Genomic DNA, 19,626 nt, shown 5'->3' with positions numbered 1-19,626 from the left:
TGTGCCAATTCCTGCATTTATGTCTCCCGCCTGACTTCTCAGAGCTCTGTTCTACTGTGTGGCATTGCCTACTTTACACCTCATGTTTGAAGGGCATCTCAAATTTGTCATATCCAACATGCACTCCGAGAAATATCTTTCTCTATTTACCTATTTATTTATTCTCCATATTGCATCCAGAATGATTGTTTAAAACTTCCTCTTTAACATCTTTAAATGATTTCTTACTATACATTAAGTTAAATTCCAGTTCTTTATCTTGATAATACCTTGCCTTGCCTGGTCTGATCCCCTGTTACCTCTTCAGCTTTATCTTATACCACTCTCCAAACTTATTTTTGTTCGCTTTGCTCAAGTCCTCCAACCCTGCAAACTCTTTCCTGCTTTAGAGCATCTGGCTTTACCAGTACATCAGTTCTTTCCAGGGCTGGTTTCTCGTCAAGACTGGCACCTTCTCATACCTTAGGTTTCAGCTTAAATACCACCTCTTCAGTGGTTAATACCTTTTTTAATCACTCTATCTGGATATACCTCCTTTTGTTATTCTCTGGATCTGTGCTCTTTGTTTGTTTCTAGATCTTGACCTTTTTAATGAATTTTTTGTTGGCTTAACCAGTTTACTGTCTGCTGCCTTCTACACCCTCCCCGACTCCTGCCACACACACAGCACGTGGTAAGGACTACGAAGCCAGAATTTTTTCTGTTTCTTTTCAGCACCTGTCACTGATGGCATGCTAGGCATACTCAGCAACTCTTTGTGTGAGTGAGGGCAGTAAGCCCTGGTTTGTGAAGGTTGTGCAACTCTGAGTATTCCCGTTTGGCCAGAATGAACATGACAGAAGCCAATACTCAGAAGTTTAGGGCGATGTATTGCATCCACAAGCTCTTGATGATTATTTTTAAGTAATATTTTATATATGTGTGTGTATGTATGTATATCTATATATGTATTACATGTGGGGGAACTTTTAGTTTTGTTAAAAAAACACTGGATTGTGAGTTTTAGGAGATATTACAGAAAGTTAAGACAGTGTCACTTCTGTGATATTAGTCTAAATTACAGTGTAGTTTCTTGGTGATGTTTCTGTTTTATTCAGTGTGAAAATACATCCCTAAAAGAGCAAATGGAATCTCTAAATAAAGAATTGGAGATTACCAAGGAAAAACTTCACACTATTGAACAAGCCTGGGAACAAGAAACTAAATTAGGTAAGTGTTATGACTCTGATAATATAGCATGATTAAGATCTAATAGTGAGTATTTTTCATGTAAAGTTTCTTTTCTATACCAGAAGAAAAGGACGTATTTTGATAAAAATGAACTCTCTGCCTAGCAGTTTAATTTATAAGGCAGTTGATGAATAGCATCTTGTACTAATCTCTACCAAAATTTAGTTTTCAGTTGTTAAACTGATTTGTTCGTAATGAAATCATATACGTTAAAAATTTCTGACTAAGCATTAGCTATTTTGAACCATGTGACAATCAGACTGTTGATAATTTTGAAATACCTATATTCTAATGACAGTATTATGAGTTCTTTCACTGTGTAAAGTTATATTAGGAATACATCATTTGATATTTTTAAATTGAAAGATCACCATAAAACATCAAAAAATTTGAAAAGAATTTATATTGCCATAGTTCCACTACTGTATTATTTTTGTATTATCTTATACATGCTCATGTATTTTATCTGCTTTAAATTCTAATATGCATATTATTATATGCTGTCTTCATTTAGTAGATATCAAAATATTTCCATGTTTTATTCATCATACTTATAAATATAATTATTCATGCAGTATCTTACTGTAGTTGATTAAATTCACAAGGTTTTCTTATTTTTGCTATTGCTTATAGTGCTGCAATGAACATCTTCATGTATATCTAACAGAGATATTACTTTCTTAGAGGGTATTAAAATCTTAGTGGCTCCTACTAGGATTTTCCGTATTTGTTTTTCAAATAATTGTCTTAGTTTATGGCATTTAAGTAACTTTATCTCACCAGCGTTGTGTTTTATAATTTTCAAATAAATTTTCTGCTTTGGATAAGATGTTTTTACTTGTTTGTTTTCTAGACCTTAGAGCTCTAATGCTGTTCAGGGTTTCTGTTAGTCAATAGAGCTGTTTTCTTAAATTGGTAATTGAAACATGTAGTTTAGGAGAGGCCTAACACTGGGAAGTCTAAAATAGGCTACCTTTAGGGGCTGGCCCCGTGGCTGAGTGGTTAAGTTCCCGCGCTCCGCTGCAGGCAGCCCAGTGTTTCGTTAGTTCGAATCCTGGGCGCGGACATGGCACTGCTCATCAGACCACGCTGAGGCAGCGTCCCACATGCCACAACTAGAAGAACCCACAACGAAGAATACACAACTATGTACTGGGGGGCTTTGGGGAGGAAAAGGAAAAAATAAAATCTTTAAAAAAAAAAAAAGGCTACTTTTAGAAATGTAATTTTTAATTCATTAAGAGATTAAAAGTGAATTGACTACCATGTAGCTCCTACATGAAAGATACCATTTAAACTACGATATAAAAAAGAGGATTACATACAATTTTAGTAAGTTCTCAGTGCATTTTGCCTTATATCTCTTTAATAAGTGCTGAATTCCATAAAGAAATTCCTTAATTTTCAAATGCCTTAATCTCTCCCATACATGGCTTTATATCACTGAAGTTTTGAAAGCTTTTCTTATTTTCTGTTGCCTTTATATCTTTGGTTAAAAGCGCTTTTCTCATCCAGGAGCTGGTTGGTGTTGGGCTCTGTGTTCCACCCTCTCTCACAGGAGCAGATAGGTGGCTCCTCTGCTGCTGGCCTTGGGACGGCCTCCCTTCACTGTCAGAGTGTAGCACAGAACAGAATGGAAAAGGGGTTTTATGCTCTTTGGATATTTATGTTCAGTGCAATTCTTTTTCTTTCATGGTGCTTACGGTTGCCTGAATGAGTCTCTATTCCGTTATGGACTTGTTTACTAACACTTTCCGCTGCTTTCAGTGATCTCTTAACTGTTAGTTTCTTGATCACTGCTTGCAGCAGCTCTTCTAAAATGGTCTATTTAAAGATGCATACAGAACAAAATGAAGTACTTCTTAAAACCGAGGCAGACACCAGAACAGATTTTTTGTTTGTTTGTTTTCAAAAAATACATGTTTCTTTGAGGAAACTTGGTTATAAAACTCGAGCTTGTGAAGCTAGAAATAGGAGAGGGCATTATTGGTGTTTTAAAAGACTGTTTACAAAGTGATCATTGCTTACTTCCTTAAAATAATTGATTTCCCTGAACATATGATTGATTCTCTAAAAAATAAAACACTTTTACCAAATTTTTTTTTTCCTGGAGCATGCCTGTTAGACAAAGTAAAAGTATTAGGTTTTCTCCTCAACAAATGACTAAGTAATGACGGTCCTACATGATGCCTTTTCATGACAAATTGGAGGTTTTTTTCTTCTCTTTTCATTTAACCACAGACTTTTGTGTACAAAGAGAAGTCATGCTACTATGTCTATCAGATTTGGATTAATAACTAATAAGAGAATTTAAAATATTTGATATTAGATGTAGACAAAGGCCAAATAATATTTATTGTTAAAGAAGATATTTGGTGAAATCCCTAAATCATATGGTTTTAGGTTTTACTTTTCAGCTTGACTCTGAGGCTTTAAAAATAAAGTTATTGCACTTATATGCACAAAGTAGTGTTGCCTCACTGTATTACTTCTTAGACAGTTTATCGCCTTTCAGTTAACAAAATATATTTATTTACCCTCTGTTTTGATTCTCTACATGTGACATCCCCTACTCTGCATCTTTTACATTGTTATTTCAATAATCCTATGAGGAATAATTTTTATTACCATTTGATTGGGGAAAAATATGAGTTCCAGTGAGATTAAACAGGATAGGCAGCGTACAGACAGCAAGTAACAGAGTAAGACTGGAACCCAGGTCTGTCATAGTTGAAAGGCTCATGTGTTTTCCATGGAACCGTAGTTCCTTATATACAGTGTCTAAATTATCTAGGCTATAACTTTGATACTAACAGCATGAGATTGACTTAAGTATTGTTGCACATAGGAAATGAATCTAACATGGATAAGGCAAAGAAATCAATAACCAACAGTGAGATTGTCTCTATTTCCAAAAAAATCACTATGCTGGAGATGAAGGAATTAAACGAAAGGCAGCGGGCTGAACATTCTCAAAAAATGTACGAACACATGAGGACTTCATTAAAGCAAATGGAAGAACGTAATTTTGAATTGGAAACTAAATTTGCTGAGGTTTGATACCATAATTTTTATCATACAATTCGAGAGTAAAGAATTAGTCATGGTAGACATTGTATTATTGGAAGAGGTTTGTTGGTATCTCTGAAGTAGCATATTAATATAGTGCTTGTGTTTCGTGTAATGGATAAATGAAGAAAGATATATTTTTAAATCTGAAGTGTTTAAATAGAAAGCACATATATCAGTGAATACGTGCTTATTTCTCACCAGCATTATATTATTAGACTTAATGTACAAAAAGATGTTATTTGCTTAAGAAAGGAGTTGCTTTCCACTACTATCCATTCGTTTAACAAATGTTTATTGAGTACCTGTTAATGCCAGACACTGTTTGGGGGCTGAGGTTATATAGGAAACTAAATACACAGTAGTCTCTGCTCTCAGGAACTTTGCATTCAAAGAGGAGCTTTTAGACTTTTTTGATATGGTCAGAATTATTAAATTAGCTGGCAGTAAATATAGTTTGAAAATATTCAACAATTTATGTTGAAGTAGCACCCTTGTTTGTTTACCTTGAGAATTATATATTTTTCAAAGCATGTACGTCATTTTGTTAATTTTAACAGTTGCTAAATATATATTAATAAGATTTTAACTCATTTAGATTTATTTATAGATGATATACTTGAAGTGAAATACCATGAGTATATTGCAATCCAAGCAAATTAAGACTGTCAGAGATTCAAATATTATTAGATTGTGATTGCCTAATAGGATTGACTTTTGGTGCGTTGGCATGTAACCAGAGGTTTTATAATTTGTTCCTGTCTCTCTCTTTACCCTCTTCAATCTATTCTTAATACTTCACACCGAGTTCAGTATCTGAACTAATAAAAGTAAAGAGGACGGCAGTACACTAAAAGCTAAATTAAAAGGAAAACCTTGCCAAAAACTGATGTTTCTGAGCTTTCTGTTACCTTTTCTTAGCTCACCAAAATCAACTTGGAAGCGCAGAAGGTGGAACAGATGTTAAGAGATGAATTAGCTGATAGTGTGAGCAAGACCGTAAGTGATGCTGATAGGCAACGGATTCTAGAATTAGAAAAGCATGAAATGGAACTAAAAGTTGAAGTGTCAAAGTAAGTGCCTGCAAAGGTTTTAGTCATTTGTAGATGCAGCTACTCTAATTTGTCTTTAAGAAACCTAATTACTGTGGTTTAGGGGTAATATTTTTAGTGGCACTTGATACAGGTTTCTTTTCATAAGAACAGGATTAAAAAATATTAAGATTGATTTTTAAAGAGTGTAAATAATAATATTGAAGAAGAAATAACTTCTAAGATTCACTTGTCCAGATTCATTTTTCAGAGTCCAAGGATAATATTGCAGAAAGTACTGAACTTGAAATCAAGACCCTATAAGGTCTAGTTCTTCAACATACTAATTTTTTTTGGAGGCAATAATGGTGGCCATTTAATTTATTTAAACTTGAATTTCTTCACTTTATTGAGGGAGTAATAGTACCTTTTCTACCTGTCTCATAAGCTTGCTATAAAAATCTGATGAAAAATTCAGATTTTGATTCAATTTACATTTATTATCTACTATGTCTTGTGCTAGGTATTAAACATGTATTAACTCATATAATTACATTTAAAAACCCTGAAGTAGCATTGTTATTTTTGTTTTACTTGTAGAAACAGTTTATTAGTCTAGAACAGAAAATAGATGTAAGGGGTAAATACTATGTGCCAGGTGGATGCTGTGTACTCACTCTCTTTGTCATTTATGTTACTTCAGTAGAAAGTATTAAGGATCCTGAGTTGATCTGTCAAGCACAAATAGTAAAAAAGGTTTTATGGCTTACCCATAAAGTTAAAGCCTTTTTTTTTTTTTTTGAGGAAGATTAGCCCTGAACTAACATCTTCCACCAATCCTCCTCTTTTTTTGCTGAGGAAGACCGGCCCTGAGCTAATGTCCATGCCCATCTTCCTCTACTTTATATATGGGATACCTGACACAGCATGACTTGACAAGCCATGCTGAGGTCTGCACCTGGGAACCGAACTGGCGAACTCCAGGCTACTGAAGCGGAAAGTGTGAACTTAACCGCTGTGCCACTGGGCCAGCCCCAGTTACAGCCATTTTTTGGAGCCTTGATAGTCCTTTTGAGACTGTCAGTCATTCCCAGCCCTTTTCACTATGAAGGACTCCTTTTTTAATTCTTCCTTTCACCTCATGGACCTCATCTTTTAGAATAAATAAACTGATTTATAATTATTCATTTTATTATATTTTATTTTAATTTTTATTTTTTCCGAGGAAGATTAGTCCTGAGCTAACTGCTGCCAATCCTTCGCTTTTTTCTGAGGAAGACTGGCCCTGAGCTAACATCTGTGCCCATCTTCCTCAACTTTATATGTGGGATGCCTACCACAGCATGGCTTGCCACAGGGTGCCATGTCCACACCCGGGATCTGAACCTGCGAACCCCAGGCCGCTGAAGTGGAACATGTGCACTTAAGCGCTGCGCCACCGGGCCGGCCCAAATTTTATTATATTTTAATTAATCAAAACTTGTATAACTGGCAGTGAGGAAACCTAATGTATCTGTCACATTGAACTAAAATTATTGCAGCCCAAAGTAAAATGCATTTTACTTTTCCTGTGTAATCTTATCACAGTAGTCCAATAGGAAATTTAATGACTTAGCCCTGTTTTTGGTTAATTGTAGTAAATGTATAATCTGGGTTTTTTCCCACATTTCTGACAACTTGTAAATTTAAAATAAATCAAAACACACATTACTCCACCTAGGGAACCTAGGAAGTTTGAATTTCTGTATTCTTAACTGGAATATTATATCAAATAAACCTACTTAATACCTTATTCATGCTATGCCAAACTATGATAATTAGTGTCTTATGAGAAAGGTGTGGGAGAGGAGTTCTTTGGCCATATACCTTTGGACAATGCTATGTACATACGCAGTTTGAGATGTGTTTTTACTTTAGAACTTCTCAGAACATTTAGTATGATACTATATGTTATGAATTTTCAAGGGAGAAAGATGTTGGGAATGGCATTTTTTTACAAAACACTTGTTAGCTTCTCATGGAATTATGTTTCATGAAACAGTTTAAGAAACTTTGCTTTAGTATTTCACACAAAGAAAAGATGCTGGAAACCAATGGCTTTTCTAGAAATTTTTAAAATTCTAGTATTTACTTTGAAAATGTACCTAGTCATTCCTGAAATATCTTATCACTTTCTAGACTGAGAGAGATTTCTGATATTGCCAAAAGGCAAGTTGAAATTTTGACTGCGCAGCAACAATCCAGAGAAAAGGAAGTTGAGTCCATCAGGATGCAGCTGTTGGACTATCAGGTATGTGCAGTATTCGATCTGCTATGTGGATTCTTTTCATTTTCCTAAACTCACATTAGATCTTGGGGTGATTTTATAGTTTTAATCAGAGGATGTATTGAATAGAGGCTCCTATTCTTGTTAATTGTAACCTAATTAGGAAAACTCTTTAATTTGAAAAACCATTCATAATACGGAAAAGCATTTAAATGCCTGCAAATGCATTGTGCTGGCTGCTGATCAAAGTTAAGACGGTGAAGAGAAATAGTAAATCTTTCATAACAGTATTTTCTCTTGTATTTATATTTAGCTTTTCACATATCCTCACATTATAAGTTTTTTTAGGATTAAAAAAAAATTGTCCACATTAATGTTATACCAATATTGTTACTTATTACATATAGAAGTTCAAAAAAGAAAAACCCAGCAGGGGCTGGCCCAGTGGCTTCATGGCTGTGTTTGCATGTTCTGCTTTGGCGGTCCGGGAATCAAGGTTCAGATCCTGGCCGTGGACCTACACACCACTCATCAAGCTATGCTGTGGCAGAGTTCCACATGTGAAAAGTAGAGGAAGATGGGCACAGATGTTAGCTCAGGGCAATCAGTCTTCCTCAGCAAAAAGACGAAGATTGGCACAGATGTTAGCTCAGGGCAATCAGTCTTCCTCAAGCAAAAAGAGGAAGATTGGCACAGATGTTAGCTCAGGGCAGTCACTCTTCCTCAGCAAAAAGAGGAAGATTGCAGTAGATGTTCACTCAGGACCAATCTTCCTCGCCAAAATAACCCAAAAAACAGTAATATTACAACTGTTATTTAGTTAGATGCCAGATTTGGATTATAAGTATGTTTTGTCTAGGTTTTTTTTCTTTTAGAAATTTTTAGTAATTTGTAGTGAAGCAAGGCTAGGGCCTGGCCCCATGGCCGAGTGGTTAAGTTCGCACTCTCTGCTTCGGCAGCCAACAGATCCCAGTTTGGATCCTGGGCACGAACATGGCACCACTCCTCTGGTCATGTTGAGGCGGCGTCCCATATAGCCCAACCAGAGGCACTCACAACTAGAATATACAACTATGTACCGGGCGGCGTGGGGGGGGGGGGGTTTGGGGAGGAAAAGAAAACATTGGCAACAGATGTTAGCACAGGTGCCAGTCTTTAAAAAAACAGCAAGAGCGGATTTTTGTAGGATCTCGTGTACTACACTGTTTTAAACTTTCTTTACTAACTTGTGATTTTAAATCCATGATAAGTTTTGTTGGAGAAACTTGAAACTTACTGCAAATATGTATTCTTTTTAATATCAGGCACAGTCTGATGAAAAGGCACTAATTGCCAAGTTGCACCAACACATTGTCTCTCTTCAAATTAGTGAGGCTGCTGCTCTTGGTAAGTTGGAGTCTGTTACATCTAAACTGCGGAAGACCGAGACCTGTAATTTGCGCTTAGAGCAGAAACTCGATGAGAAAGAACAGGCCCTCTATTACGCCCGTCTGGAGGGCAGAAACAGAGCAAAGCATCTGCGCCAAACAATCCAGTCTCTGCGACGACAGTTCAGTGGAGCTTTACCTTTGGCACAACAGGAAAAGTTCTCTAAAACAATGATTCAATTACAAAATGACAAACTTAAGATAATGCAAGAAATGAAAAATTCTCAACAAGAACATAGAAGTATGGAGAACAAAACATTGGAGATGGAATTGAAGTTAAAGGGGCTGGAAGAGTTAATAAGCACTTTAAAGGATGCCAGGGGAGCCCAAAAGGTAAACATTGATTTTAAGTTCAGTATTTCCAAAAGACCTACATCATAATTTTAAGTTCTTAATATGTGCCTGTATGAAAAATGCTTAATATATGACCAAAATTCCAATTATAATTTATTAATGTAGATATGATAAATTAGGAGTTTCGGCTATGGGATGTTTATTTCTAAAAATAAAAAGAGACTCTTCTAAACAATGATTTTAGTAGAAATACTTAGATTGTATAATATCAAAGAGTTTTAAACACTCTGGAGAAGTTCATATATATTAATTAAATACAAATTATAATTATTCTTAAACATTATAGTGGTTATCAGTTGAATTCTACTCTTCATAATTATTTGTTTAAAATTATTTACAAATTGTAGGCCCACATTTATTTTTTAATGAAATTTTACTTTACCCTCATTTGGAAGGGATTAAATAAAAAATAATAATCTTGCAACTAAATTTTATGTCTAGGCTAGAAGTAAGTGCCCAACAAATATATGAAAGTAAATGAATAAGTTAAAATGAATGTTAGTTAGATATACATTCAAACATAATTTGAAGAATGTTTTATGTTAAGATCATACATATTCTTAGGAAAGTCTATGAAAATTCTAAGTAAATTTTGCCATGTGGCTAAACCAAAGATAATCTTATATCTTACTTTATAATAGAATGTCCATTAATTTCAGTTAAAGTCATTAGGATCAATAGAGAAATATATTATTTATTTATATAGCATTTACGTTTGCATATATAATTTGTAAATCTTTAGGTAATCGATTGGCATATGAAAATAGAAGAACTTCGTCTTCAAGAGCTTAAACTAAATCGAGAATTAGTCAAGGATAAAGAAGAAATAAAATATTTAAATAATATTATTTCTGAATATGAGCATACAATAAGCAGTCTGGAGGAAGAAATTGTGCAGCAGAATAAGGTTTTATTTTATATTTATTTTGGTGTTTTGTTGCTAAGATTTTAAACATAAAAACATTGCCTTAGTGAGTACATCATTCTCCTAACTGAATATAACTCCCATTGTTACTGTATTATAAAATATTCTGTTTCTTGTTTTCTAAGCTATTCTAAAAATCCATGTTTATTTATTCAGTTGTTGTAATAGTAGTCTTAAACTTAAGAGGAACAATCCATGAGGAACCTTATTTGCTAAGTTAATTTTCATTTTGATATTAGTTATTTGGCTTTTTGCGGTTACAAGTTTCTGCTGGCTCTCACTGGTGGAGTGGGAGAAGACAGCTTGGTGTAGAATAAAGCACATATGCTTTGAAGGCAGACAAAATTCACTAAGCACATGCTTGCTTGTCTCAGAAATTTTGTTGTTCCCTCCACTTAAATTGTTCTTCCCTTAGATACCTGTATTGTTTATGTTTTCACTGCCTTCAGGTCTTCTCTCAAATGTCTTAACTTATCAGTGAAGCCTTACCAGCCACCCAGTATACAACAGTAAATCCTATCATCAAGATTCCCTGAATAGATAGACCTGGCTTCATTTTTCTCTATGGTGCTCATCCCCCTCTGGCATATTACATACTTACTTGTTTATTTATTGACTGTCTCCCTCTCACTAGTGTGTAAGGTCCATAGTGAAAGGGAGTTGGTCCTGTGCACTGCTATGTTCACATTGCCCAGAATGGTGCTTTGCACATAGTACATATCGTTAAACATGTTTTGGATAGAAGGATGGATGGGTGAATGGGTGAAGTGAAATCCTGACTCCACGTCTGCCTCTCTCTGTGATCTTAAGCAAGTTACTTCATCTCTTTGAGCTTGCTTTCTTTTTTTCCATAAAATGAGAATAAGAATAGTGACCTCAGAGGGTGGTTGTAAGGGTTAAATAAGAAAATGTATGTAAAATTCCTGTTAGATGCCTGGTGAGAGTGTGTGTGTTTGGAACAAATTGTCTTTTTCAGTTTCATGAAGAAAGACAGATGGCCTGGGATCAAAGAGAAGTTGAGCTGGAACGTCAACTAGACATTTTTGACCGTCAGCAAAATGAAATACTAAACGCAGCACAAAAGGTATGAATGATTTCAAATGTAAGTGGGGTTTAACTATGTCTTGTCATACAGTTGTGAAAATGAATATTCTTCTGACTGCTGCAACTGCTTTCTTTTTTAAAAAAAATGCTGTTTCTTAACAGTTTGAAGAGGCTACAGGATCAATGCCAGACCCGAGTTTGCCCCTTCCAAATCAACTTGAGATTGCTCTAAGAAAAATTAAGGAGAATGTTCGCATAATCCTAGAAACGCGGGCAACTTGCAAATCACTAGAAGAGGTGATTAAAAGAAATTGCATTTTGATTAGTGTATTATTGGGTATGTTTGTGGAATTTTCTAAATAATACTTTTTAATGAAGGCAAAACATGGGATGATGAATCTGTTGCTAATTCCACTCTGCTTTTCTACTCTCCCATAATGTTGTAATGTTTGTAATAGCCAATAAAGAACAGCAGATATGGCTAACTGAATTCACAAAACGTTTAATCACTGCTTGTTACTTTTGAGCACACTGATCAGCAGTAGTGAGCATGAAAGGAACCAAAAAAGAGCATTTGATTGTAGCTTTATGAGCATTGTGTTTCTTTCCATTGTATCATCAAGAATTGTTTTCTTTCATCCTTCTTTATTTTTATGTTTTATTTTGAAGTGCATGTTGTGTACTCTATGAATCAGTTTTCGCTTCATGCTTTTTTGTGCATGGTTAAGGGATTTGAAGGTAAGCTAGAAATTATTTCTTAATTTAATTTAGGTCTTAAATTTGACTAATAGGGATCAAATCTGTGTTCCTTGTTAACTTGTACAGAAAATAATGTAAATTGAATATGATTTTTATTTTAGTTTACATTTAAACATATTAACTGTAAATACATCTAAAAATAATTTTGCAAATTAAAGTGTACATTTTTACTCAATTGAGGAAACAGACTTTCTTCAGTAATTGTAATATTTGTCATTTATATGAATTGCCACTGAGTTACTTGATTTAAAATATCTGCCTTAGGCATTGGCCCTGTGGCCTAGTGCATAAGTTCAGTGCTCAGTGGCCTGGGTTCAGTCCCCAGGTGCGAGACTATACCACTTGTCAGCAGCTATGCTGTGGTGATGACCCACAAACAAAATAGAGGAAGGTTGGCACAGATGTTAGCTCAGGGTGAATCTTCTTCAGCAAAAACAAAAAAGAAAGAAAGAAAGAAAAGAAACTGCCTTAATCCTATTGGAGAGTAAGTACTTTCTCTGTTTTGTTTCAATAAACTGCAGATTTTATAAAATGGTTCGTTGACTTGGGCCACTAAAGTTCCAATTTTTATAGTGACTTTTTATAGCTGACTTTTATGGATTACTCTTCCAGGACTCTGATAGTCAATGGACCGAAGTAAAAGGAATGATTAGTTATTTCCTTTCTAAATCGAGCATGACCACATATTTCTAGTTCTAAAACTGCAAGGTCTAAATAAAGTACCTCAATTAAATTTTATTTTCGTCATAACAATGAAATTTCTAACACATGTGATAATCTTATAAGTAAAATATGCATGCAGATAACTGCTGTCACAAGAAATATAATTAATCTTATTAAATATCATTAGGCTATTATAACTGTGATGTGAAAAATAAGGTGAAACTCTTTTTTTTGCTTATATCTAATCTGACAAATTGAGACGAAGCATTTTTAAAAGAAAATTAAACTTTAGTAATTTATTATGATTTGATCATTGCAGAAGCTAAAGGAAAAAGAATCTGCTTTATGGTCAGCAGAGCAAAATATTCTGTCAAGAGACAAAGTAATCACTGAACTGAGGCTTCGATTGCCTGCCACTGCAGAACGAGAGAAGCTTATAGCTGAGCTTGGCAGAAAAGAGGTGGAACCAAAATCTCATCACACATTGAAAATTGCCCATCAGACCATTGCAAACATGCAAGCAAGGTTAAATCACAAGGAAGAAGTGTTAAAGAAGTATCAGCGTCTTCTGGAAAAAGCCAGAGAGGTATTTTATTGTGTTCTGTTTTGCTATTTTATTTATTATCATGTTTTTTAGTCAAATGCCAAATATTCTGCCCTGAAGTGTAGTTCATTTCTTGCTTTCATAGGATTCTATTTTGGAATTGTTACTTTCACATGATTGGATTACAGATCTGTCAGTAAAACTGGCAGTTTGTGTGTGTGTATCTTTCTCTTACGGACAACCGAACCCAGACTAGCTGTCATGGGAAACCATATGATTTTGAAAGCTATCAATTGAGTTTATAGGTAAAGATTGAGACAGTAAGTTAGGATGAAGTCTATCACACTAGTAATCGGTGAAAACCATATTTGTTAGAACTTTAAGGGGGAAATCTAACATTTAAAAAACTTTCTAGAAACAAGTTAAAAGATGATGGATACATTTTATTCTGGTATTAAGAATAAGTTGTGATCTAAGGCAGGACTTGTCAACTTGAACATGTACTAGGGGAAACTCATACTGGTATAAATACAGACATACAGATATTGTTCCTTCCCTATCTCGTAGGGATTTTGGGAGATTAAAGATAATGAAATATTTAAGGTCTTCAGAATGTGAGTTTCTCTAAATCGTAGTTTAAGACATAGTTTTTATTTTGCTGTAAAACAGGAACAAAGAGAGATTGTTAAGAAACATGAGGAAGACCTTCGTATTCTTCATCATAAATTAGAACTACAGGCTGATAGTTCACTCCATAAGTTCAAACAAACGGCTTGGGTAAGATTCTGAGAACTTGGTTCTATTCTTTATTGATTTTTGAGACCATATAATTGAAAATTTAGCTCTTTTTTCTTTTAGTAGTAGCCATCCTACCTTTTGTAGCTGGAATAATCTAAAAAACACCACAGTTCTGATCATTCTTATACCCACATCCTTTAGTAGCTCACTGCTGCCTATGAAGTCATGTGTATATTCCTTAGCCATGTACTCAGAGCCTTCCAAGATCTGACCTCAGTCTTTCTTTCCAAATTCTGTTCTTTATAAGTTTACCTATATCTAACTGCTTTTCATGTTCTGAGTTGAGTTTATGCTTGCCTCTTTTGATCTTTGTGTTCTGTATATGTGAAATGACCTTTCGCCTCCTAACATGCAAACCTTAGCATCCTTGAGCCCAGCTTATTAATTCAATCAACATTTGTTGATCCTCTACTGCATGTAGGCTCTTTGTTAGGTACTACGAATACAAAGAATAAGATCTCTATTTCCTGTCTTTGAGCCTTCATTGCCTATTAAATCATTAAATTTTAGATTAAATATTATATGTTGATCATATGAGAAACCAAATTAAAATTAGAGAATAAGAATGGCATTGAGTTGTACATGCTCATAGCTAATTTATCTGTATTTCATAGGATTTAATAAAACAGTCTCCTACTCCAGTTCCCACCAACAAGCATTTTCTTCGTCTGGCTGAGATGGAACAGACAGTAGCAGAACAAGATGACTCTCTCTCCTCACTTTTAGTCAAACTGAAAAAAGTATCTCAAGATTTAGAGAGACAAAAAGAAATCACTGAATTAAAAATCAAAGAATTTGAAAGTACCAAATTACGGTAAGTCTTAGAAATGTGTTGTAAAAATAGGCAAATAGTAATAATGATATAATGAAGATAAATATAAGCATTTGCTATGTCATGTGCTGTTCTAAAAACTTTACATATACGTATTATTTTATCTTCAGGACTACTTATGACAAAGGTTATTATTCTCCCCGTTTTTCAGGGAGAAAACTAGGCCACAGACTCAGTAACATGCCTAGGAGGAGGTGGGAAAGCCGCAGTCTGAGTCTAGTCAGTCTGACTCAAGAGCCAACCCAGATTCTTGTTCAGAATCTTGTTTTTAACCTCTTTAAGCTTAGGTTTCATCATCTGTAAAATGGAAATGACAGTACTTACCCTGGCTCTTTCAGGGTGATTATATGAAGGTTATATGAAAGTAATTTGAAAATAGTAGAGTAACGTAAATATAAAACTTTTGTTGATACATCTACAACAATTTCTGGCACACAATAGAGGCATAATAAATAGCATTTATTCTCTCGTTTAGAGATTCCAAACATTGCTCAACCAATTTATCAGAATACAGATTTTTAAACCTAAAATAGGTTTATAGTTATATATTTTGTCGTCATTGTAGAACTATCTGTCTGGGCCTCAATTTCGTATCTGAAAAAATGAGAAAGTTTAACTACTTGACTTATAATTCCATTCCAGCTCGGAAGCTCTTATTAGAACTTTGATTCTTTACTCACTTACCCAAGTGAGTGGGTGTAGAAAATAATCATCCTTTGAAATTACCTTGTGTATGTTATTTTTTGGCACATGAAATACTTGAGTAGTTGTTTTATACCTTACCATTTCATGTTAGCCTAAAATTATACTTTTATTCTCTGTGTGCACATTGGTATACATATTTTAATGTGTCTCAGGAAATTATAGTTCTGCATGTTTGCTTTAGTAAAACCGTATATTTTCACAATTTGATGATTGCTTAAAGTGACTTAAGTTTTTGCTAGAGCAATAAGTCTCAGAGTGTTTAACACTTGTTCATGGTTTAACACAATCTTCCTCTCATGGATCAAAGTTTAATAATTTTAATCTCCATATTGATGACCTTATTAATACAATGTCCATATGCACAGTGAACTGGATATAATTCAGAGTATCAGACTTATGAAGCTGAATGAACAGAGGGATTAATTGAATTAATTAAGTCTATTGATTGTGTCTACTTCCATATATATAGATATAAATATTAGTTATAGATAGGGATATAATACTGATAGCTTTGGAACCAGAAACAAATTAATAGCACAAGTGATTTTTGTGAAAGTTTATATTTTGTTTTTGTAACATGACAATATAGAGCAGTGGTTCTCAACTGAGGTAATTTTGCTCTCCTTCTTTTCCCTGGGGACATTTGGTAATATCTGGAGACATTTTTGATTGTCACAACTAGGGGGTACTACTGACATCTAGTGGGTAGAAGCAAGCAATGCTGCTAAACATCTTAGAATGCACCGGACAGCCCCCGACCCCCAACAAAGAATTATCCAGTAAAAACATCAATAGTGCCATTGACATAGAGGAAGCTGTCACATCTTGCAGGAGACGTAGTATTTAAAGTACTGTTTTGTTCATTGTCTGTGTTATTTGTCTAGAGCCACCAAATTACTTGATGTAATCATTGCCAAAAATAGTAGACAGAAACTAGAAGAAAAAGGTCTATTTTATGTTAAGTTTAATACTCATTAAGTGGAATGAAGAACTGTTCTTTTTGATTTCAGTCAAGACTTAGGTTGTAAGGATACTTAGTACCAATAATTTGCTCTTTATAAAATTTATATCAATCAAAGTGTTAATTGCAGCAACCACTCCATTAAATACCTATGTTTGCTTATATTAGTCTCCAAGAAACCCATGCAGATGAAGTGAAAAAAGTGAAAGCAGAAGTAGAGGATTTAAGGTATCTTCTGGCCCAGTCACAAAAGGAGACAGAGAATTTAAAATCTGAACTTCAGGTTCAAAAAGAAGCAAATTCAAGAGCTCCAACAACTACAATGAAAAATCTAGTAGAACGGCTAAAGAGCCAATTAGCCTTAAAAGAGAAACAACAAAAAGTAAGTAACAGAAAATTATCAACATTTAGGAACTACCTGTGGTAGATTGCTTTTAGAGAAGACTTGTAAAAGATGATAGTGAACATCTCTGTTCTAATAAAAAGTATGAGCCTTATCTTATGCTGTTAAGCAGGGTCTTTCAAGATAATCCTTTTAAATAGCCTCATTGGTGGTGTTTTAAATGCAGGTATAGTCCAGTTTATCTTTTTATGTTGTCATTGATCTGATTTGTAGGTTATCTGTAGGAAATAAGGGGAACTCTTAATTCCATTATTTCTTCTCTTTTTCTACTGGGATTTCATGCTACTGAGGCTATTTTGAGCAATTTGGATAATTGAACAATTTGGGGGTTAAGGGGGCGATATGGCAGTGAGGGGGAAGGATTAAAGAAGAAGATCACAGAGAGAGTTTTATGAGAAGGAGTTGGTCGGTGGATTATCTGATTTATTAGTTTTTTAATTTATCTCAGATTTGATTTACTCAGTTGTTTTAGAAGGTGCTGCCATTTTTCCATGCTAGCTTGTGAAATTTATTGGCAAATTTTAAGCCTTTTCTTATCCTGTAACTTTCCTTGTCTATTTACATTCAATTAATTTCACATGGAAGTTTGTGCTTCATAAGTAATTTAGATAAATGTCAAACCTTGAATATTTGAAACATACCTGGTTTCTGTGATATAAATTGCTTGATTTAATACTAAGTTCCCAAATTATTGAGGCTATGAACTCTCACCCTCACCCTCAATTTGGAAAGTACTGAGTACACTTACTAAAGGAAATTCATTTGAAAAAGTTGGGTTGTTTGTGAATTATGTTTGGTTAAACACATAGCATTTTAGGGAAATAGTTGAAAGTAATAAAACTTGTTTATTTTTTGTATTACATATCGCTGGTATAAAATATAAACTTTTCAAAAGAAAATTTATGTATGTTGTAATTTTTAGGCACTTAGTCGAGCACTTTTGGAACTCCGGGCAGAAATGACAGCAGCAGCTGAAGAACGCATTATTTCTGCAACTTCTCAGAAAGAGGCAAATCTCAATGTTCAACAAATTGTTGATCGGCATACTAAAGAGCTAAAGGTAAAAATCAACACATATATTAATATAAAAAATTCTGATAATTGCCTTTGGAAGAGAATCTACTTTGATATATAGTAATTTTGATAATAAATAGGGGATTTATTCTAATGAATTATAGGTAGATAGATATGCATACATACACATGTTTTGAACAATAAGTATCTGTATTGCACTCATGCACTGATTAATAGCTTGAAGTTTAGCAAAGGATAGGTCATTATAAGCTACACTTCCTAATAGAATTAAATTTAGGAAAATTTTACTTAGGATTTTTACTTCTATGTCGACAAGTGAGAGAAGTGTTTAGATTTTTTTGTTTTGTTTTTTTTCTTTTGCCTTATCAGAATTTTCTATCTAGTTTTTGCTAGTTTATAGAATGAGTTAATCAGTTTTCCTCTTTTTTCCCCTGAAAGTTTAGGAAAATCATGGAGTCCTTGACATTTAATCTATAGAGCTGCCAGGCTCCGAAGCTTCTTTTGAAGTTATTTTCTTTTTGACACTGTATTATTATTTTCTTACATGATCATTTGGTTTGGTGATTTAAACATTTTTTTCCCAAAACGTTTCATAATGATTTTCAAATTTCTTTAAACAAAATTTCATACAGTTTATTCTGAGTAAAATTAAATACTTATTTTTATCTGTTTTATTTTGTTGGTAATTTTGATCTACTCTTGATTTATTTGCGTGTGCCCCTCACCACCATTAAACTGTGTAGGGACTGGATTTTTCTCACATCTTTTAAATCTCTTGTTGTACCTATCAAGATTATGAGCATAGCTGACAGTAAAAACCCATTAAGTAAATAAAAATATGAACAGGAATGGCCCTTTCTTGATCTCTTTTTCAGTATTTTTCTCTTTGCCTGAAAAGTCATCTTCTCTGAATTCTTCACATTCTTCAGGTCCTTTTGCTTGAAGCCTTCCCCTTCCACCTTCCCTAAGGACACTTAATGTTTTTCTTCTAACTGCATTGTACTACTACTACTTTCCAATTAGTGTTATTAGTAATGCTTTTTGGCCTGTAATAATTTATTCAACAAAACGTGTGTTAAGTGCAAGTATTCCCATCACTGTTACTATGTAGGACAGCTAGGACCTCTCTCGTGGCTTATCTGTACTGTCTACTATTACAAGTTACCCTTTCATGTCCTGTCTTTACAAAGTAAATTAGAAACTACTTGAAGTCTGATTTTTTTTATGCCACTCTTATGCTTCATGGTATTTATAATATTGCTGTGTACATTGATATGTACTTGTTTCTTTAATTAATTTAATCATAATGAAACATTTGCTTATTTGGTAAAATTTTGTTTCTGGGTGTTTGCTGAAAATGAATTGCTTTAGGCTGTTTCTTCATGTTTTGTTTTGTTTTTTTCCTCAAAATAGTTTTGGTCCATTTGAAATGAAAATGGAAAATGTATGTATTTAGTGGTTATTTTTTTTCCTTGTGTACTTAAAAACTTAGATTGAAACTTTTATGGTATACTTTCTGTTTATTTTGCTTTTGTCATTGATACTTGAAGAGTCATGAATTAAACCTTTCTTTATCTTGT

At 34.0% G+C, this 19,626-nt stretch overlaps 1 protein-coding gene across 24 annotated transcripts in view; it reads left to right on the top strand.

The window, feature by feature from the left end:
* Positions 1–19,626, top strand: part of CEP290 (centrosomal protein 290) — an 87,221-nt gene that overhangs the window by 40,456 nt on the left and 27,139 nt on the right. For all 24 annotated transcript variants that reach the window (XR_011433434.1, NM_001308368.1, XM_070253582.1 and 21 more), the window contains 13 exons: positions 1,098–1,209; positions 4,079–4,284; positions 5,221–5,372; positions 7,509–7,620; positions 8,901–9,356; positions 10,120–10,284; positions 11,279–11,386; positions 11,509–11,643; positions 13,088–13,354; positions 13,982–14,089; positions 14,725–14,924; positions 16,777–16,990; positions 17,934–18,071. Coding sequence is in view for 23 of the 24 variants with exons in the window: in NM_001308368.1 (NP_001295297.1) it covers positions 1,098–1,209; positions 4,079–4,284; positions 5,221–5,372; positions 7,509–7,620; positions 8,901–9,356; positions 10,120–10,284; positions 11,279–11,386; positions 11,509–11,643; positions 13,088–13,354; positions 13,982–14,089; positions 14,725–14,924; positions 16,777–16,990; positions 17,934–18,071 (2,373 nt within the window). In the remaining variant the exon portion in view is untranslated. The remainder of the gene's footprint in view (positions 1–1,097; positions 1,210–4,078; positions 4,285–5,220; positions 5,373–7,508; positions 7,621–8,900; positions 9,357–10,119; positions 10,285–11,278; positions 11,387–11,508; positions 11,644–13,087; positions 13,355–13,981; positions 14,090–14,724; positions 14,925–16,776; positions 16,991–17,933; positions 18,072–19,626) is intronic.

Source organism: Equus caballus, chromosome 28 (assembly GCF_041296265.1).
Source record: "Equus caballus isolate H_3958 breed thoroughbred chromosome 28, TB-T2T, whole genome shotgun sequence".
NCBI lineage: Eukaryota > Metazoa > Chordata > Mammalia > Perissodactyla > Equidae > Equus > Equus caballus.
Note: the sequence above shows the minus strand (reverse complement) of the source record. Positions and strands in the feature narration are given on the sequence as shown.